The following is a 20,194-nucleotide window of genomic DNA, read 5'->3' as shown; positions in this document are numbered from 1 at the left end:
TAAAATATTATGTTTTTATGTTGGATGTGAGATGATTTGAAATAAGTACTTTGTTGGAAAATATTAGTTGGGAATGTTGATTTTAATATTATTAAGTTAAATGACAAGTGACGACCGTATGAAATTTTATGTTTAAGAAAATTTTTAATTTTTCCGCAAATTTTGAAGTAGTAAAAGTACGGTACGTTACAGTTGGTATCAGAGCCAGGTTCTTGTAAAGGGTTATGCCTAATTCCAGTCGCAAGAAGCTCATAAGGTCACACCTCAAGTCTGTAAGTTTTAAGTTTTCAAAGATTTATGTTAGTGTAGTATGCATTAAGTTATTATTTTCAGCATGTCCATACTTTTAAGTTCAGTTACGTGAATCCTATGTTATTTATATCATGTTCATATGCATGTTGGGTTTACGTATTGGGTAATTTTAGAACAGTATGGCTCCTAGACGTTTGATTGCCCGTGGAGCTAGGGATGAGGACCGAGAGTCTCGTGATAGGGAAAGAGCCACTCCTCCTCCTCCACCTCCAGATATGCAGGCGCAGATGCTTGCAGCTATGACGCAGTTCTTCGCACAGGTTGCGGGGAATCCAGCTCCAGCAGCAGGAGGTGCAGGACCGAGGACTCAACCGGAGGCAGTGTACGAGAGATTTCAGAAGATGAATCCTCAGAAGTTCTCAGGGACTACGAATCCTATGGTGGCGGAAGAGTGGGTTAAGTCTATAGAGGTGATCTTTGAGTATATGGAATTGCAGGATGTGGATCGAGTCCGATGTGCCATTTTTCTCCTAGCAGGGGATGCAAGACGATGGTGGGACAGTGCATCGGTGGCAGTTAATTTGCGATGTTGTCTTGGGATGGATTCAAAGAGATGTTCTTCGCTAAGTACTTCACTGAGGAGGTACAAGCCCGTTTGACTACGGAATTTATGACACTACGACAGGGAGATAGTAGTGTGGCTGAGTTTGTGAGAAAGTTTGAACAGGGTTGCTACTTTGTGCCACTCATAGCTAATGATGCTCGAGCAAAACTGAGGCATTTCATGGGTGGTTTGCGGCCAGTCTTGCGCCGTGATGTGAGAGTAACTGGCCTTACTACATATGCAGCTGCCGTTTCTGGAGCTCTGGCGGCGGAGCAAGACCAGAGAGACATTGAGACTGATATGTTGGGCAAGAGGCCCTACCAGGCACCACCGCAGCCACAGCATCAGCATCAGCGACCCCAGTACAAGAAACCTTTTCAGGGGCAGCCTGGGAAGAAGCCTTACCAAGGACCACCTAGGGGCAAGGGTCCTATCCAGCAGCAGGGGGCGCCTCAGAGGCCCGTTGTTTTCCCAATGTGCCCGAAGTGTAACCGCCAGCATCCAGGACCATGCTTGTATGGATCAGGCAAGTGTTTTAAATGTGGATCTACGGATCACATGCTGAAGCAGTGTCCTCAGTGGAAGCAGCCAACCCAAGGGAGGGTATTCGCCATGCACGCACAGGAGGCGAACCCAGACACTACACTAATGACCGGTAATCATTTCTATTTAAGCTCGGTATTATTTGCCTTGCATGTGGAAATTTTATTTGCGATTATTAGTGTACTAGTAAGATTTTAGATTGACTTGGAATATATTGATTTCAACTATGCTTAAAGTTAATTGCTAGTATTTTGGGATATAAGTTTGGTGTTGTGCTAACATCTCTCAGGAAATATTTCATAAAGAGATTAGCCACAACTGCACTGATAGATTCAGGAGCCACTCACTCCTTTATATCGGAGACCTTTGCTAATCATTTGGACATCAAGTCCATTGGCCTAGACGTGAACTTTTCAGTGACACTTCCATCAGGGGAAGAGTTGTTAGCCACCAGTGTGGTCAGAGATATTGATCTAGAACTGCAGGGTCACTTGGTGTATGCAGATTTGATTATATTGCCAATGCCAGAGTTTGATATCATTTTGGGAATGGATTGGTTGACAAAGAATCGAGTTCTTATTGATTTTCAGAAGAGATCAGTGTTGGTCAGACCATTAGGCATGGAGCAGTTTCTATTCGAGCCAGCTAGATGGAGGAATTTTCCTCGCATGATCTCCTGTATGCAGGCGAGGAGATTGATTTCCAAAGGGTGTCAGGCTTTCTTGGCCAGTATTGTGTCAGCACCTGATGTAACCACTCCATCTATATCAGATGTTCCAGTAGTCAGAGATTTTCCAGACGTCTTTCCAGATGATGTTGCAGGACTTCCACCGGATAGAGAAGTGGAGTTTGCCATCGATCTCATGCCAGGTACCGTGCCAATCTCTAAGGCACCATACAGATTAGCTCCAGCTGAGATGTTAGAACTCAAGCAACAGATACAGGAGCTTCTGGACAAGGAATTTATTCGCCCAAGTTTCTCACCTTGGGGAGCACCTGTACTATTTGTGAAAAAGAAAGATGGGAGCATGAGGCTTTGCATCGATTACCGTGAGTTAAATAAGGTGACGATCAAGAATAAGTATCCATTGCCTAGAATAGAAGATTTGTTTGATCAATTGCAAGGAGCTACTGTATTTTCTAAGATAGATCTTCGATCAGGATATCATCAATTGAAAGTGAAGGATGCAGATGTCCACAAGACAGCTTTCAGGACCCGGTATGGGCATTACGAGTTCTTAGTGATGCCGTTTGGAGTAACGAATGCTCCAGCTATTTTCATGGATCTAATGAACCGAGTATTCCATCAGTATCTTGATCAGTTCGTCATAGTATTTATTGACGACATCCTCATATACTCGAAGAGCCATGAAGAACATAACCAGCATTTGAGGATAGTCTTACAGATTCTTCAGAGTCGCAAGTTATTTGCGAAATTCAGTAAGTGCGAATTTTGGTTGGAAAATGTAGCGTTTTTGGGTCATATAGTATCTAGTAGTGGTATCGAGGTGGATCCAGCGAAAGTAGCAACTGTCAAGGAATGGGTTGAACCAAAGAATGCATCTGAGATCCGAAGTTTTCTGGGTTTAGCTGGTTACTACCGTAAGTTCATTCAAGGATTCTCGTCGATAGCAGTGCCACTCACTTCACTGACTAAGAAGAATGCTAAGTTTGTGTGGAGCGATAAATGTCAGAAGAGCTTCGATACTTTGAAGCAAGCTCTTATTTCAGCACCAGTGTTAGCCATGCCATCAGGGCAAGGAGATTTTGTGTTATACACTGATGCATCTAAGCTCGGTTTAGGAGCAGTAAGGATGGCAACAGGTCGATCATAGCTTATGCTTCCAGACAGTTGAAGGTACATGAGAACAAACTACCCTGACACATGATCTTGAGTTAGCAGCCGTTGTTTTTGCATTGAAAAATTTGGAGACACTCATCTATACGGTGAGAATGTCAGATTTTCACTGATCACAAGAGTCTCAAAATATTTCTTCACACAGAAAGAGATTAAATATGAGAACCAGAGACATGGTTAGAACTGGTTAAGGATTACGACTGTGAAATTAAGCTATCATCCGGAAAGCTAATGTTGTCGCAGACGCATTGAGCAAAAAAGTTGCAGTCATAGCTCATTTATCAGCTCAGAGATCTCTTCAGTATGAGATTCAAAGGTTTGACTTGGAAGTTTATCGTAAGGGCAAGCTCCTAAGCTGTCTAATCTGACAGTCAAATCTTCCTTGCTAGATCGTATCGAGCAGGACAGTCTTCAGATGAGCAACTACAGAATGGAGACTAAAAGATGAAGCGAAGGGCAGTGTTCTCTACACAGTGTCAGATGGGTATTAGTGAGATACAAAGATAGAATGTGGGTGCCTAGTGGTGATTCAATCAGACAGGATATTTTGTCACGATGCACATGCATCTCCGTATTCTATTCACCCAGGAGGTACCAAGCTGTACAAAGACTTGCAAATTTTGTATTGGTGGCCAGAGATGAAACGAGATATCCGCAGATATGTATCAGAATGTCTCACTTGTCAGCAGGTGAAAGCAGAGCATCAGAGACCAGCAGGGATGCTTAAGTCACTTCCCATTCCAGAGTGAAATGGGAGGAATATCACCATGGATTTTGTTGTTGGTTTGCCGAGGTCAGTCAGAGGATCCAATGCCAATTTGGGTTATAGTGGATCGACTAACTAAGGTCAGCACATTTCTTACCAGTGAAGACGACTTTCTCCATGACGCAGTATGCGGAGCTTTATATAAGGGAGATAATTCGTTTGCATGGGATTCAGTTTCTATTGTGTCAGACAGGGATCCGAGGTTTACATCGTCCTTCTGGAAAAGTTACATGCAGCCATGGGACGAAATTGTTATTCAGTACTGCATTTCACCCTCAGACAGATGGCCCAGTCTGAGCGAGTGATTCAGATATTAGAGGATTTGTTGAGAGCTTGTATGATTGATTTTCATGGGACTTGGGGAGTCTAAACTACCACTTGTGGAGTTTACCTACAATAACAGTTTTCAATCATCAATAGGTATGGCTCCTTATGAAGCTTTGTATGGACTAAAGTGCAGATCGCCAGTTCATTGGGATGAAGTGGGGAGAGAGCAGAACTTGGTCCAGAAATAGTTCAGCAGACTGCAGATGTGGTGGTTAAGATTCGTGACAGAATGAAGACCGCCCAGGGTCGTCAGAAGAGTTATGCTGATAAGAGAAGGAGAGATCTTGAATTTGCTGAGGTGATCATGTATTTGTTAAGATAACAACTATGAAGGGTGGTTATGAGATTTGGGAAAGAGAGGTAAGCTGAGTCCGAGATTTAGTTGGACCGTTCGAGATTCTTGACAGAGTTGGAACACTAGCTTATCGTGTAGCCCTACGCCGAATTTGGCCGGAAGTGCACAATGTATTTCACGTTCGATGTTGAGGAAGTATCTAGCAAATCCTTCGCATGTTCTGAGCCATGAGCCATTGCAGTTGACTCCAGACTTGTCTTATGAGGAAAGACCGATTAAATTTTAGACAGACAAGAGCGTAGACTTCGAAATGAAGACGACTAAGTTAGTCAAAGTCCAGTGGCTGAATCAATCAGTGGAGGAGGCCACTTGGGAAGCTGAAGCAGATATGAGGAATCCGCTACCCAAAGTTGTTCGGTAAGACTTAATTTCGAGAAGAAATTTTTATAAGGGGGGGAGATATTGTAAAGCCCAAAATAGTATACGTAAAATTCATGCATATATTTAATTTATGAAATTTATTATTTTAATTATTTAGTTATTTAATGTATGTTAAAATGTTTCTAGAGTTTTATGTTCAGGCGATTATTCGAGGCGAGATCGAGGAAAGGAGTAGGGGACGATTTTTTTAGTAAATTTTAATGCAGTATTTTTATTAAGATAAAGGATGGAGTATTTTAAATAATTTAATTAATTTTAGTAATTTAAGAGCTTAATTATTTAAATCATTAATTGATTTTAAAATTTTTAAGTTGTAGTATTTGTGCATCTTATTTAAATTTAAAATTTATAATGGGGTTAATATGAGATTTATTTTAAATTAGTATGTTAAATGTTTTTAAATAGATTTTTTAGTATATTAAACATATGTTACAATTGTTTATATATATGTAGGTATATATATATATACACATTATATATCAACACACAAGCACACACACTTTGACTCACACACACTCACACATTTACACACACATATACACGTACACACACACAAACAAAACACAAAACAAAAACATGTTATTAAACTTTTTGACTAAAGAGAAGGGTTGTGTTTTTAAAACACTCCTATCTCAATTATTTTATTTCATTTTCTTCCTTCTTTTTTTTCATTCAACGAGCACATCTCCTCTAAAAATTTCCGCATATATTTAGTAAGTTTTCTTTGAAGAAATTGAGCTAAGTTCGTCCCGGATCGTCTCCCGTATCATCTCCGCTTCGGGATCGTAGTTTCGGTATTTTTAAATATCAAAAGGCACGTATAATCTGTTCTTGCTGCATCGATCATGTCATATTATGTATTAAGTTGTTTTTAAGCATAAAAATGTATGTATGATGTAGAAGTTTGAGCAGAAAAATCAACCGATGTATTTGGAAGTATTTTTGGAGTGAAAGTTCATGTTATGATGGTCTTTCGAAAACTGAGATTTTTCTGTACATATTTTGCGAAAACTTTCAACTACAAAAACGTCGATCTTTTTGATACGTTCGATTGATATAAAATTCGAGTTATTTGGATTAAAATCGAGGTGAGTTTATTGTGTTTTTAGTATGACTGCTCAAATTAGATCCGAAAATTCTTGTTTTGATGTTCTTTCGAAAACTGCAATTTTTCGGTACATATTTGAGAAAACTTTCAACTACAAAAACGTAGATCTTTTTGATACGTTCGATTTGATATAAAATTCGAGTTATTGGATTAAAAACGAGTGAGTTATTGTGTTTTTAGTATGACTGCTCAAATTAGATCCGAAAATTCCTGTTTTGATGTTCTTTCGAAAACTGCAATTTTTCGGTACATATTTTGAGAAAACTTTCAACTACAAAAACATAGATCTTTTCGATACGTTCGATTTGATATAAATTTCGAGTTATTTGGATTAAAAACTGAGTGAGTTATGATGTTTTCGTATGACTGCTCAAATCGTGTTTCAAGAAAGTTATGGAATTTTAATGTGTTCTTGAAGTTTTTATGTTGCAGGCTTTGTTGGGGATCGATGGGTGATCGTTGCTGCATATAAGGAAAGTTAGTAATGATGTTTAGAGTATTTTTTGAGGTTTCGATTCATGTCGGTTAAAAGCTTGAATTATTAAGAAGTCGTAAGAAATAAACTTTAATATAAATGACAGTATTTTTGGGTCGTATAAATTGTAGGGTGATTATAAAAGTTTAGTTCATTGTTATGGTGTCCTAGAATGGTCGCATAGTGTGGAATCTTGATGCATTATGTGTTAATTGGGAGAATAGACATGTCATAAAATTTCATCAAATAATTCGTTGGGCAGACGGACACGGACGACGGAGGTTAGCACGGGGTTCGTGCCTTCTCATTTCTTCGACACATATTTAAACGCACAGACACGGACCCGTACACGGACCTAGGGACTGGGGTCCGTGCTCCTTCTTTTACATGACACATATGAGGCAGTACCTACACAGACCCGGGGCCTGACCTGGGTACGGGGTCCGTGTAGCTTCAGTTTTTGGGATAAATATTTTATCACTTAAGGTTTGGTTTGAGGTGTTATGGTATGATTTAACATTAATGTTTTACAAGGTCAAGTGGTGAGAAATTATAGAATGTTCTAAGAAATTATTTAGCTTGAGATTAAGCAGACTTTTACGTTTAAGTTGTACACGTTAAGCTTATGAATTCATGTTAGTATGTTGCAGCAACGACACGATTGACATCCAACGAATCCCTCAGCGCTAAGTAAGTATGTATGACGTGCAAAGAAAATATTTGAAGTTTTTGAGGTATGCTAAATGTCTTGTGACCAAAAGTAAATGGGTTTGGAAGTCGGTGAACGTGGGCCGAGGACCTCTCCACCCCGTTAAATTATGAACGGGTTTTGAAGTTAGGATTGGAAAGCGTTAAATTATGAACGGGGACCAATCCGCCCGTTAATTATGAACGGGTTAGATCGTGGTTGTGAAGCGTTAACTTATGAACGTGGATCACTGGCCTGTTAAATTATGAACAGGGATCTCATGTACGTGGCAGTGGATACGTCCCTGTCAGCCCAGTACTGTGGTTTGTCTGATCAGATATTTATTATGTTATGGGTCACTTGCTTTGAAACATCCTCTACGCAAAATGATGAAGTTAAGTATGTTGAAGTATGAAAGCATATTTAAAGAAAAGTTTATGTGATGGCACGTCATATATGTATGCATGTATTGTTCAAAGTTTATGCAAAGCTCAAGTTTATGAAAGTTCAAGTTATTATGCAAATTCAAGTTTCAAGTATGTATGTTTAAGTTCAAAGAAGTTTATGAGAGTTCAAAGTTATTAGGAAGTTTAAGTTTCAAGTATATATGTTATATTTTGAAGTTGTATGTGGTTTTATTATGTAATACTCGTTATTCCCAAGTTTATACGTGTTGAGTCTTTAGACTCACTAGACTTTGAACGATGCAGGTGAGTACGTTGAGGAGGAGACGGAGGTGGCGACCAAGGGGCAGGCTTGGACTGAGCGGAAGGCTAAACCCGAGGACCACTATGTTTATGTTTTATTGAAAACTTTAAAATATTATGTTTTTATGTTGGATGTGAGATGATTGAAATAAGTACTTTGTTGGAAAATATTAGTTGAGAATGTTGATTTTAATATTATTAAGTTAAATGACAAGTGACGACCGTATGAAATTTTATGTTTAAGAAATTTTTAATTTTTCCGCAAATTTTGAAGTAGTAAAGTACGGTACGTTACAAAAAGTCCACATTTTCTAACTTTATTTGAATTCTCTTTAACTCTGAGCCATTATAAATGATATATATATATATATATATCTATTATTATTAGTACATTATAAATATATGGTTTGATTATTACTATGAGAATATATGAGTTTGAATTGTGAGCTTATCTTTTACCCTTTTATTATTTTATATTAGGAAGACGAATGTAGATGAGTGGCATTGAAAAAATTAAATAATTAAAAATATTAATTTCATATAAAACATCTTCTTCCATTTACAATAGAGATATTTAAGCCTACTTATGTATAAACAAATATATGTGATGGAGAGAAAATATTTGTATGTAGTTGATTTTCAATATAAACATTAAGCTATTTAGTCAATTTTCGATATTTGATGTTAAATAATAGTATCTATTAAATATATTATTTCATTTGTAACTTTGCCATTTTTGTTTTACAATTTTTCATGTGCTATGATGTTATTTAAGTCATTTTTTATGTTAGTTTATAAGATCATTAATAGTGTACTTAACTCAATCAAACTAATTATTGTTTTAATTACTTTTAATTTTAATTTTAATTACTAAATTATAAATTTTCTATTATAAATATATGAGTTTGAATGTGAGCTTATCTTTTTACCCTTTTATTTATTTTATATTGTCATGTTCATTTGGTTCTTTAAGTAATTTTCTATGTTAGTTTAATATGTTAATTAATAGTGTACTTAACTTTCATTTGTGAATTTTCTTTTTTACCCTTTCATTTGTTTTATATTTTGCATGTTCATGGGGTTTTTTAAGTCATTTTTCATGTTAGTTTAATATGATAATTATTATAGTGTACTTAACTCAATCAAATTAATTTACAATGACATCAAATTAATAGAAAATCACTCTCATGATGTTATACATTAAAAAAATTATTAATATTACGAACATTAAAGTAATAATAGGAAGACGAATGTAAATGAGTGGCATTGAAAAAAATTAAATAATTAAAAAATATTAATTTCATATAAAACATCTTCTTCCCATTTACAATAAAAATATTTTAAGCCTACTTATGTATCAACAAATATATGTGATTGAGAGAAAATATTTGTATGTAGGTGATTTCAATATAAACATTTAAGCTATTTAGTTATTTTCGATATTTGATGTTAAATCAATATTATATATTAAATATATGATTTCATTTGTAACTTTACCATTTTACCATTTTTTGTTTTACAATTTTTCATGTCCATGATGTTATTTAAGCCATTTTTTATGTTAGTTTAATAAGATCATTAATAGTGTACTTAACTCAATCAAACTAATTATTGTTTTAATTTACTTTTAAATTTAATTTTAATTACTAAATTTATACATTTCCGTCAAATTCATGAAAAATATCTACCATATAGATGATAGGTAATAATGAGCAGATGAAGGGAGATGAGTCGGATTGAATAAAAATAAATTATTAATAAATATTAAGGTTATATAAAACTTCTTTCTCTCATTTAGAATAAAGATATTTTCAAACTCTTAATGTGTCAATAGAGATACATGATTGAGAGAAATGTTTGTATGTGAGTTATTCCAAAAACTGTTTTTAAGCTATTTAGTCAATTTTTTATATATGCTGCAAAATAAATATTACTAAATAATATACTTCATTTGATCATTTTGTGTTCTTGCAATGAGATGAGTTTTTTAACATAGCATTACATGTTTTGGTGTTATATGCCGTTTGTATTGCTCATGTTGTGTTTGGATTCCTTATGTGATTTGTTTGTTCACCGAAAGAAATATAAAACAAAATCATATATCCCACAAAAATGATTATTTTAATTTTTTTTCTTGAGATATTTTTTTAATTCTTAAACACATAATGCATGTTTTCAGGTTGCTTAGATTACTTAGTTTGAAGCGACTCAGAAAATATTAAAAATGATGAATATTTTTTCGTTTTTAGCTTATATCTCAGAATATAAGAGATAATATTTTTTTATTTATTAGGACAATCTATTTCCTGACTTGTGTCTATAAATCAGTATTCAAAATTTTTACAACATTATTATATTCTCTATTCAAATTTTTATTTAATTGATTGAAGGTATTGAATTTGAGTTTTATGTGATTGATTATATTATTTTTGTAGTATTATTTATTGTGAAATTAATAGGTGGACTAAAAAAATTAGTGGATCTATGAGTCTTCTGGTGGAAGAACAACATGGATAAATTGTTAAAAAAGATAATATCAAGTAGATTTTGGCATACGATTTTGTTCTAATTAAATGATTATGCATGATTCTAATTTTTAATTGTATCACAAGTTAACGTATGTTTTGCCGTTACCAGATATATTTGTCAACGTCTAATATTTTTCTTTGATTTAAGGAAAATTATGTGACTTCGTATTATATTTTTATTTCTTAAGTTTTATTAAATGATTTTTCATGATGAGTTTGAGGCACCATTTTTTCCTTTGTGTGTTTTTTAAAAAGTAAAATATTTATGAAACCATGACGTTAATAAGTCGTCTTCGCTTTATTTGAAAAAATATATTGAAAAATTTATAAAATTTTGAATAATATGAGTTAGTATTTAATTTGAGAGTGATTTATGCTTTGTTGTTCGTATATACTTCAATTTATTTTGTTATTGTACTAAATAAATTATTTTTTAACTTTGAGTTATCATTTTTTTACGGAGGTTGTTTGTCTCATGAATTTTTTAAATTCATTTTGTTTAGTATTGTTGGCGGGAATTGATTTTTCTGATATTCTATTATTTGTCTTGTTGTTTATATGAAAATATGTATGAGAGTACACCAATCAAAGCCACATATTTTGGGTCTTATGTTCTACGAAGAGAGGATAATATATGATTTCTGTGAATTATATAATTTATTGGTTCTTCATACGTGTAGTTAAGAAATGAATCAAATTTTGAACAAAAAATTATGACAAACATAGTGGATGAAAAACATGTTAAAAAAAATAATGTTGCGTATTACTATGACCCTATTTCTGTATGATATAATTCAAATATATTTTTTTAGATATTTGAAATTAGGTCTAACTAAGTGACATGAAACATATACATATATATTTGAAGGCGTATTTAAAGCAAAATATTAAGATCAAGAATGATTCATATTTAATTTCAACACAGCACAACGAAGAAGAAATTGGAAAATTGTATGTGTAAACTTTTAAGGGTTATATAGTGATTATGTTGCTACTTCATGGTTTGCAACATATTGATGACATATAAAATATCAATATTTCTCAAAAAATAAACAAAAAGAAAAATTCTTCATTCAGAAAAAGAAATACATGAAAAAAAAAATTGTGTATAATTCTCATTCTGTTTTTAATGGTATGAGAACAATTCTAAAGCTTTGTGGACACAATAGATCAATTTTGAGCATTTTTAGTAAATTGGGACATTGAGCCGGTTGCACTTTATTTCTTCCAATATTATCTTGATATATTTCGAGGTGGCTAAGAGGTTGTTTTTGTCTATTTTTTTAGTTAAAGTGGCTAACAAACTAATTCATGAGATATATGATGGTAACATAGAGAACTACTCGTCAAATAAATTCACTTAGCCGAATAGTGAAATTCAAATTGAATTATACAATATTTCATCAAATTAATTTTATCTATTATAAGATGCTAATGAAATTTAAACAATTGTATTATTAGATGAGATATCGAATAAGACAAATACCTTGATATATATATTTGAATGATATCTCATATACATATCTTAATTACGTTATCCATGTCATTATCAAGATTTTTAAAATATAACAATTAATTTTGTATGTTGTTCCATAATAGATAAAATATTATAAAACAAAATGTAAATTCGATAGAATAAAATTTGTTTTGTTTATGAGATTGAAACTATATCATCCTCATGATATGATACACGCAATTATTTTTTCAAATCTTCTAAAAAATGAAGAACGAAATGAATTTCCTGAAATGCGTCAAATTAAACGATGACACAGTTCTAAGATATAGTAATTTGAAAAGATTTTCAAGTTTTTTTCTCACACTGATTGAGAAATAATTGTTAAAAATTTATTAAACATATAACTATATGTTGATAATGTTGATACTAAATATATAAAAACGATATTACAAATATCACGATGTTTGAAGAATTACAGCACCATTCATTGGTTATGTTGTTGAAGAATATATATGTTATACATACTTTTAGTCACAGTAAAAACCAATCATGACTAAAAACAGCATTTATTCTTATGAGTTATAGTTGATGATTGTCAAAAACTGAAAAAATCATTCAACAATAAAATAATATTGGAAAATAAGATTACTGGATAAAAACAATGTAGAAAACCGAAAAAACGTCCTGATAGGGAAGTAACTACGAGCATGTCAGATCCCAGATGAGGATTTTAAATAACATAATAGAAGTTAAAGACGATCATATAGTTGCTGAGTATACCAAAATGGTTATATGTATATTATAACAAACTATGACAAAGAGTTGTTGAGTTATCAAAATCACCAAGAAGTATATTGAAAAGTGTGTCATGTGGATAAGATAACTTCTCCGATTCATATACTGTCTATGGTCATGATTATTGATTTTGTGGTTTTGGTTTGTTTCAATTGTGCTCATCAAAGTGTTTGGGTGGTAATCTCTTGGTAAGTGGATATTCTATCATGGAGTTTCTACTGATATGTTCAATAGACAACTTGCAACTCTGAATTTTTTTGTAACAACCAGAAACTTGATGCCTATATGTTTTGATTTCATCGAGCTCCTGCTATTATTAGAATATACGACTGCTGATTTATTGTCACAATATAATCATAATGGGCTTTCAATTCAAACAATAATGTGCAGCCCTGTGACAAAATTTTGCAGCGATATCCCATTGTTGGTTGTCTCGTAACATTCTACAAACTCAGTTGTCATAGTGGAAGAGGCTATAAGAGACTGTTAGCAATCTTTCGGGAAATGACACCTCCAGCAATGAGATATATGTAGCCTGACATAGAGTTCATACTATCTTGGCATCTAGCAAAATCGGAGTCAGTGTACACAATGACCTCAAGCTGATCCAACCTCCGATATATGAGCATGTAATACTTTGTTCTCTGTAAGTACCGTAAAATTCTATTGACTGTTTTCCAATGTTCTACTCCTGGATTACTTAGATATCTTCCCAACATTCATGTCACGTACGTAATATCTGGATGTGTACAAACACGAGCATATACTAGACTCCTTATTACAAATGCATAGAAAATCTTTTGCATGTCCTTTTTCCCCAATGTCCTACTCTTGGATTACTTAAATATCGTCCCAACATTTCTATCATGTACGTTATTCTGGACATGTACAAACTTGAGGATACATCAGACTCCTCACTGCAGATGCATATGGAATCTTCTGCATTTTATTTTCTTCAAAATCATTTTTGGGGTATTGTTTGAGACTAAATTTGTCCCCCTTAGCTACAAGATTATCCATTGGTTTACAATCTTGCATCTCATATCGCTTGATAACTTTCTTGATATAACATTTCTGAGATAATCCAATAATAGATCGAGAGAGATTATGATGATGCATCACCAAGATCTGTCATCTCAAAATTCTTAGTTGGAAACTTACTGGTGTCATGCAACAACTTTATATCATTGCTAGCAAGTAGGATGTCATCAACATATAAAATCGGAAAAATATGTTTAGTCTCACAAAATTTATGGTACACATAAGTATCGACCAAATTCGTTTCAAAACCAAACAAGATGATCATTTGATGAAAATTTGAAGTATCACTTTCAAGATGACTGCTTGAAGCAATAACATCAAAATAATAAAGATTATCATATCCTGATAAAGAACCAGAACCAACCAATTTTGAATCATGAAACAAATTGAATATTCATTTTCAAATGAACAAGAATACTCGAATTTATCTAATGCATAAATGAAATCAAATTCCATATAAAAGACGGCACAATAAATGTTTCAAAAAGTTCCAAATAAATTCTAATTTTTTACAATAATCTAAATTCTCCTATTTTCTCAACTTCAACTTTTTTGTTATCACCAACATAGATGAATCTTTTAGCATCACTTGGTTTTCAGTAATACAGGGAATAGAAACCCTGATACGAGTTGTCGCACCAGAATATATTCACCAAGTGTGTCTAGGCACTGAAGTTAAATTAACCTCAAAACAAATCATATTAAGAAGCATATATTTCTTAGCACGCCAAGCGTGATAATTTGTGCATTCCTTCTTTATATGCACATCATTGCCATAGAAGAAACAACTAGCAATTTGAGAATCACTAGGATTCTTCTATTGTTTCTTCGGGGGCTATGTATCTGTAGCTTCATTTTCTTTCTTTTTCTTTCCTTTATCCTTTAATGTAGAGGTATATGGGCATTTTTTGTCTTGTCTTGCTTCAACATTTCCTCTTCCTGAACACAGTGCGAGATGGGCTCATTCAAAGACCAAGTCTCTTTCGGACAGCTATAGCTCATCTTAAACTGATTGAACTGTGGAGGAATATATATCAAAACTAAATGCACCAGCAAGTCTTCGGAGAGGTCAAGCTTCATGCTTTCAACCTTGAAGCAAGATGAGACATCTCCATCATGTACTTTCTTATATTGCCTTTATCCATGTACCTCATTGAAAGAAGGCTTGCCAAGAGTGCACCAATTTCAGACTTTTCTCTATTAGCAAACCTCTTTTAGACGTCCTAAAATTGTACTTGACTAGTTTTTTTTCCTGTCATTAATGAATCACTGAAGTAATGTTGAAAAAATATAGATGCCTCTCTAAACAAGTGCACACATTGCATATGGATCCCTCAACTCGTGCCTTGTTATGCACTATGTTCTTCAACTTATGTAGAAATCTTTCAAAGACTACATCCATCTAAATTTCATGGGACCCACAATGCGGGCTTCGTAAGGAAAATGTATACATAGACATTCCATGGAGTCAAAGAAACTGGGCGGAAATATTTTCTTCAACTTACATAAAATGATAGGAATCCGTTCATTTAGACGCATCAGATCACTTTTTTAATATTCCTAGAAGTTAGGTTTCAAAAAAAAATTTAACTAAGTCAAAAACTCCCACACATCACTTGCTAACAACTCTCTGAATGCAACATGTATTAAACATTGCATAAATACATAACAATCATGACTCTTCATATCAAATATTCGCAACTTGTTAATGTCTACAAAACGAGACATTTTCGGAACATAACAATCAGATAATTGAACATTCTTCAACCATCTAAATAACTTTTCTTGCATGCTTGTCTAGTGTGTATCTTGCTTTAGAATATCTTCACGTAAATCCGTCAGGATGTAAATTTGTTTTTATACCTATTTCAACAAGATCCCCTAGTGATTTTGTGTTATCTGTGGTACGTCATGTCATATTCGTCATTGTGTTAAAGACATTGTCGAAAATATTTTTCTCAACATGCATGACATCCAAGTTGTGTCTTATCAAGTTAGTAGTCCAGTAGGGAAGCTCCCAGAAAATACTTCGTCTCCATTAACATTTGATCAAGTTACATAATTTTTTGTTTGTCGTATCATATTTAACCTCATACGAAGGCCTACACCCAAAATCGTCCAACTCAGTAAGTAATCCATCATCTCATTTAACAATAGGGGAGGAATGCAACACTCTTCTACCGCGAACGAACATGTGACTATTGCAACGTAGTGGGTGATCTTCATATAGGAACTTACTTTGATTGTGGAACCACGAGGTCTTACCAGAGTGAACGACTCTAAATATGACAGGCAGTGAGGAAATGCTTGTTTTCCAGCTGTACTCCAGCCTGATAACATTGCCTACGCCAGGAAATCGCTTATTGTCCACATCAACGCAACTTTGAGAGTGAAATTTGCTTGGTGTGAATGTCGTATGTATAAGCACTATTAGACCAAATTGATTGAAGTTCTGCAATCAGTAGCTGAAGGAAAACATCAAGTTTATCTTTTGGGTTACTCGAGCTAGGTGCAATCACAATAAAGAACATGTACTCTTCTTTCATACACATCCAAGGCGGAAGGTTATATGGCGTCAGAATCATAGGCCACGATGAATATTGTTGACTATTTTGACCAATAGGTTGGAATTTATCAGTCCATGGTCATAATCTCACTTTCGAATCTCTTATGCAAAAGATGGTGTATGGTGTCAAATGACACCACACTAATGAATCGAATGGGTGTGTCATTGTTTCACCATCATAATGGTGGTTGTGGCGCCATTGCATATGTGTGGTTGTAGCAGTTGAAACATATTATAACATTTGTAGACTATGGGTGATTGAAAAGTAACACATCTTCTTATATACAATTTGCTTATTTACATTATGAGATCTACGTCTACTGGGTTTATAGTGGATGTTAACATATCTTACCCTCATTCAAAGTATTGTCTACACCCCAATAGATCATGAAATTATTGTTACATGCATCAATCTTCTCGACGGGCAGTACAAGTTATTTAGTCAGTTTCTTCGTATCGTAAAAACTTTAAGCAATTTTGTTTTCAGCAGGACATATCTCTGACATTAATTGACACATGTCATTGAGATTCCTTTGTGACATATTATACTCATATTTCATCTTTAATAAACTCATCAAAATGGACAACAAAGAGTGATCGTGTGGATTTCCATCTTAGATCTCCTTCTCGGCTGATTTGATCATCCCATACAATGATTTTATTTAGCTATTAAGACTTTCTGAAGCCTTATCAACATGGTTTGGTGGTGGTTGTTCTTCATCAAAGTTGTCATTTTTATTTTCAAAATTTTCTTCAAAGTTAAAATTTTCTTGAAAATTATTATCGAGCACAACAGAATCATCAGGTGCAATCATTTATGGTTCCCTAACAACAGTTCAAAACACGGTACAAAGAAAACAGAGCATCAAGATTAATATTTTTGATGGATCGGTTCTAACACCTGCGAGGGTGCTTCAGACACAATATTCTCAATGAGCTGCAATAGCTCGTGTTCTAAAACTGTAAACACCGATGAATTAAACCAAACGGAATATACTCGTAATAATCTTCATTAAGAAAGCTAATCGGTTTAAAGCTTTAACTTGTGTAAACTCATTAACTGATATAAGGGGATCAGTTCTTGCATATATCAGTTCAGTTATAGTGAGAACTGAACTGATAACAGCTCGAACTGATCAAATCAGTTTGAAAACAAATGTTAAACAGTTAAGTACACAAGATATGTTTATGGATGTTCGGAGACTTCAACTGTTCCTACGTCACTCCTTCTACCATCTCGGGTAGGTTCCGCTAGAAAACTTTGTTTTATACAACACCTTGTACAAACCCACTCAGCTTAAGACTTACACCACTGCCTAACTGAACTTCTAGTCTAGATTGAAGGTAGCACCTTCCAGCCAACACTTGTTTAACATCTATGTGTCAAAGACTACATACACAAGTTTAATGTCTTTGTGCAAAACTCACTCAGCTATTCGAAAAGCTCAACTCTCTATATATGTGAGTGATTGTGTGTGTGCGTGTGTGAGAACTGATTTATGAATGCAACACGAAAGTGTTCTCACACATCGAGAATTTTGCTTCTAGACTAAGCAGTTTGCATGCCCTATTTTTCTATTTTTTTCTGATTTTCACACTTGTTTGTTGATGGTCTTGTTTTATATTTATAGAGGCAATGTGATCGTACACCAAGACTCATCAAATATGTTCGTTGCAATTTGAACTCGTTCCTCGAAATGTGTCTGTACTTTTCGACAGCCATTCTGGAACATTAATTTGTCTTTAAGCTCTGTTGAAACATCTATTATTGTCCTTTGACTGGAGAAAAGCTTTTCCTCAGTGCGCACGGCTGAATTCCATTGAATAAGCTTGTCGTGTTCTGCAAACAAATTGATTCCTAACTGATGTTCTGAACTGGTCTTGAACTGGTTTGGTGAAATCAGTTGGCTCGTCAGCTGAACTGATTTCGCTACTTCAGTTTGAACTGATCAGCTGGACTTTTCATCAGTTGAGCTCTTCATCAGCTGGCCGGGCTTATGAAGGCTTTCTGCTGAACTGCCTATCAGCTGGACAATCAGTTTAACTGGTCTTTGATATATCAGTTGAACTGGTTCAGTTTGGACGATCAGTTAGCCTTTCAGTTTACGTCTCGATAGCTTCAGTTGTGGCTCGATAACTGATCAGTTCGAATCCTGATCAGTTCCAGTTTCTGCGTACTTAGGTAAAATCATTAGAAACAAAATAACAAGTTTTTTTAACATCAAAATCAAGATTGCGAATATGAGATGTTACAACAATTTTGATATGATGGATGAATATACTCATCTCCATGATAATACCAACAAAAGTAATCAGGTATAAATTCATATCGTGCTAAGTGTACTTTAACTATATCGTCATTAAAAAAAGTTTTGTTTTGACTTTTTTGCGGTTGCACGGGCAACATACTTTACCATTTAATAAGCACTCTGGATGACTCAAGGAAAACGTAACAAATGACTCTACAGTATGATACTCTTGGGTTAAGAATACATTCACCAACCTATGATACATTCAAGTTCTATCGTTGTTATACATTTTAGTCTACAATAAATTGATAATTGAATTGGTGATTTTGACTTAAATCCGATGGCGATTTTTAAAAAATATATTTATAATATACATTAATTACTTACAAAATAATTTATTTTTAATAATAATATACATATTATCGATATTAAATTATAATAAATATTTAAGTAAATAAACTATTTTAAGATTTTATTAAATTTTTTATTAAATTAAAAATTAAAGTGATAAATATTTTTGAATAAATATAAACAACATTCAAATTTAATATATGCATTACTTAATTTTGATCAAACTATATATAAACTATTTTTAAAATGTTAATAAAATTATTTTAAATTTTTTAAAAAATAATATACATTAATAATTATTGATAATACTTAAATTAAAGATTGTAAAATTAGTATTGTTAATAATATTCAAATTATGAATAATGTATTTGAAATGATACACATAATTATATATATTATGCTACATATATAGTAAATGTAAATTTATATTAATATTATCAAATTAAAATACACAAAGAAATATAAAAAACTTGTTTGAATCGTTGATTTATAAAGTTGAAGCTGAGAACCAGATCTAAAAAATTAAATAAAAACACAAGTTATAGTGATTAAAAAGCATGATACTAGGAGAAAAAAGTAAGAACTTGTCTATACGAGAAAGAAAAACGAAAATCGCTGAAAAAATAAAGAGAAATGAGGTATATATAGCCAATTAGCGACGGTTTTTTCAGTAGGGACAAAGTTCTCAAAAATGTCACTAATTAACAACATATTTTTCAAAAACATTGTTGATTTGAATTTGATTTTCAAAATTCAAAATTGAGACGACATTTAATTTAAAACAAATTTGTCGCAATTAGCGATGGAATTATTTGAAAAATAGTCACTAAATAATTAATGCCACGGATTTTTGAAAATTGTCGCTAATTTGAAATGGATTTTCCAAATTCAAAATTGCGACGACATTGAATTTAAAAAATTCATCGCAATTAACGACATAATTATTTGAAAAACCATCGCTACGTAATTAATGCGGCATTTTTAATATTACGTCGCTATTTTTAGTGACGGAATATTGAAACAGTAGCTAATTTGGCCACGTTTCTAAACTCACGTCACTAAATTAGCGACTAAATTTGTTGTATCGTCTAAATTAGCGTTTTTTTGTAGTGATACTTTTAAGATGGCTTTAACTTCTATAACA

General features: G+C 33.4%; 1 protein-coding gene across 1 annotated transcript; it reads left to right on the top strand.

The window, feature by feature from the left end:
* The first annotated feature begins 551 nt into the window (after positions 1-551).
* LOC142541944 (uncharacterized) lies at positions 552-14,891 on the top strand. Its single transcript, XM_075648388.1, has 5 exons — positions 552-827; positions 938-1,382; positions 1,832-1,971; positions 2,086-2,269; positions 14,776-14,891. The coding sequence occupies exons 1-5, from the start codon at positions 552-554 to the stop codon at positions 14,889-14,891; spliced, it is 1,161 nt and encodes a 386-aa protein (XP_075504503.1).
* Positions 14,892-20,194: the final 5,303 nt, after the last annotated feature.

This window comes from Primulina tabacum, chromosome 4, assembly GCF_025594145.1.
Source record: "Primulina tabacum isolate GXHZ01 chromosome 4, ASM2559414v2, whole genome shotgun sequence".
NCBI classification, from domain to species: domain Eukaryota; kingdom Viridiplantae; phylum Streptophyta; class Magnoliopsida; order Lamiales; family Gesneriaceae; genus Primulina; species Primulina tabacum.
This window is presented reverse-complemented; position numbering and strand designations above follow the sequence as displayed.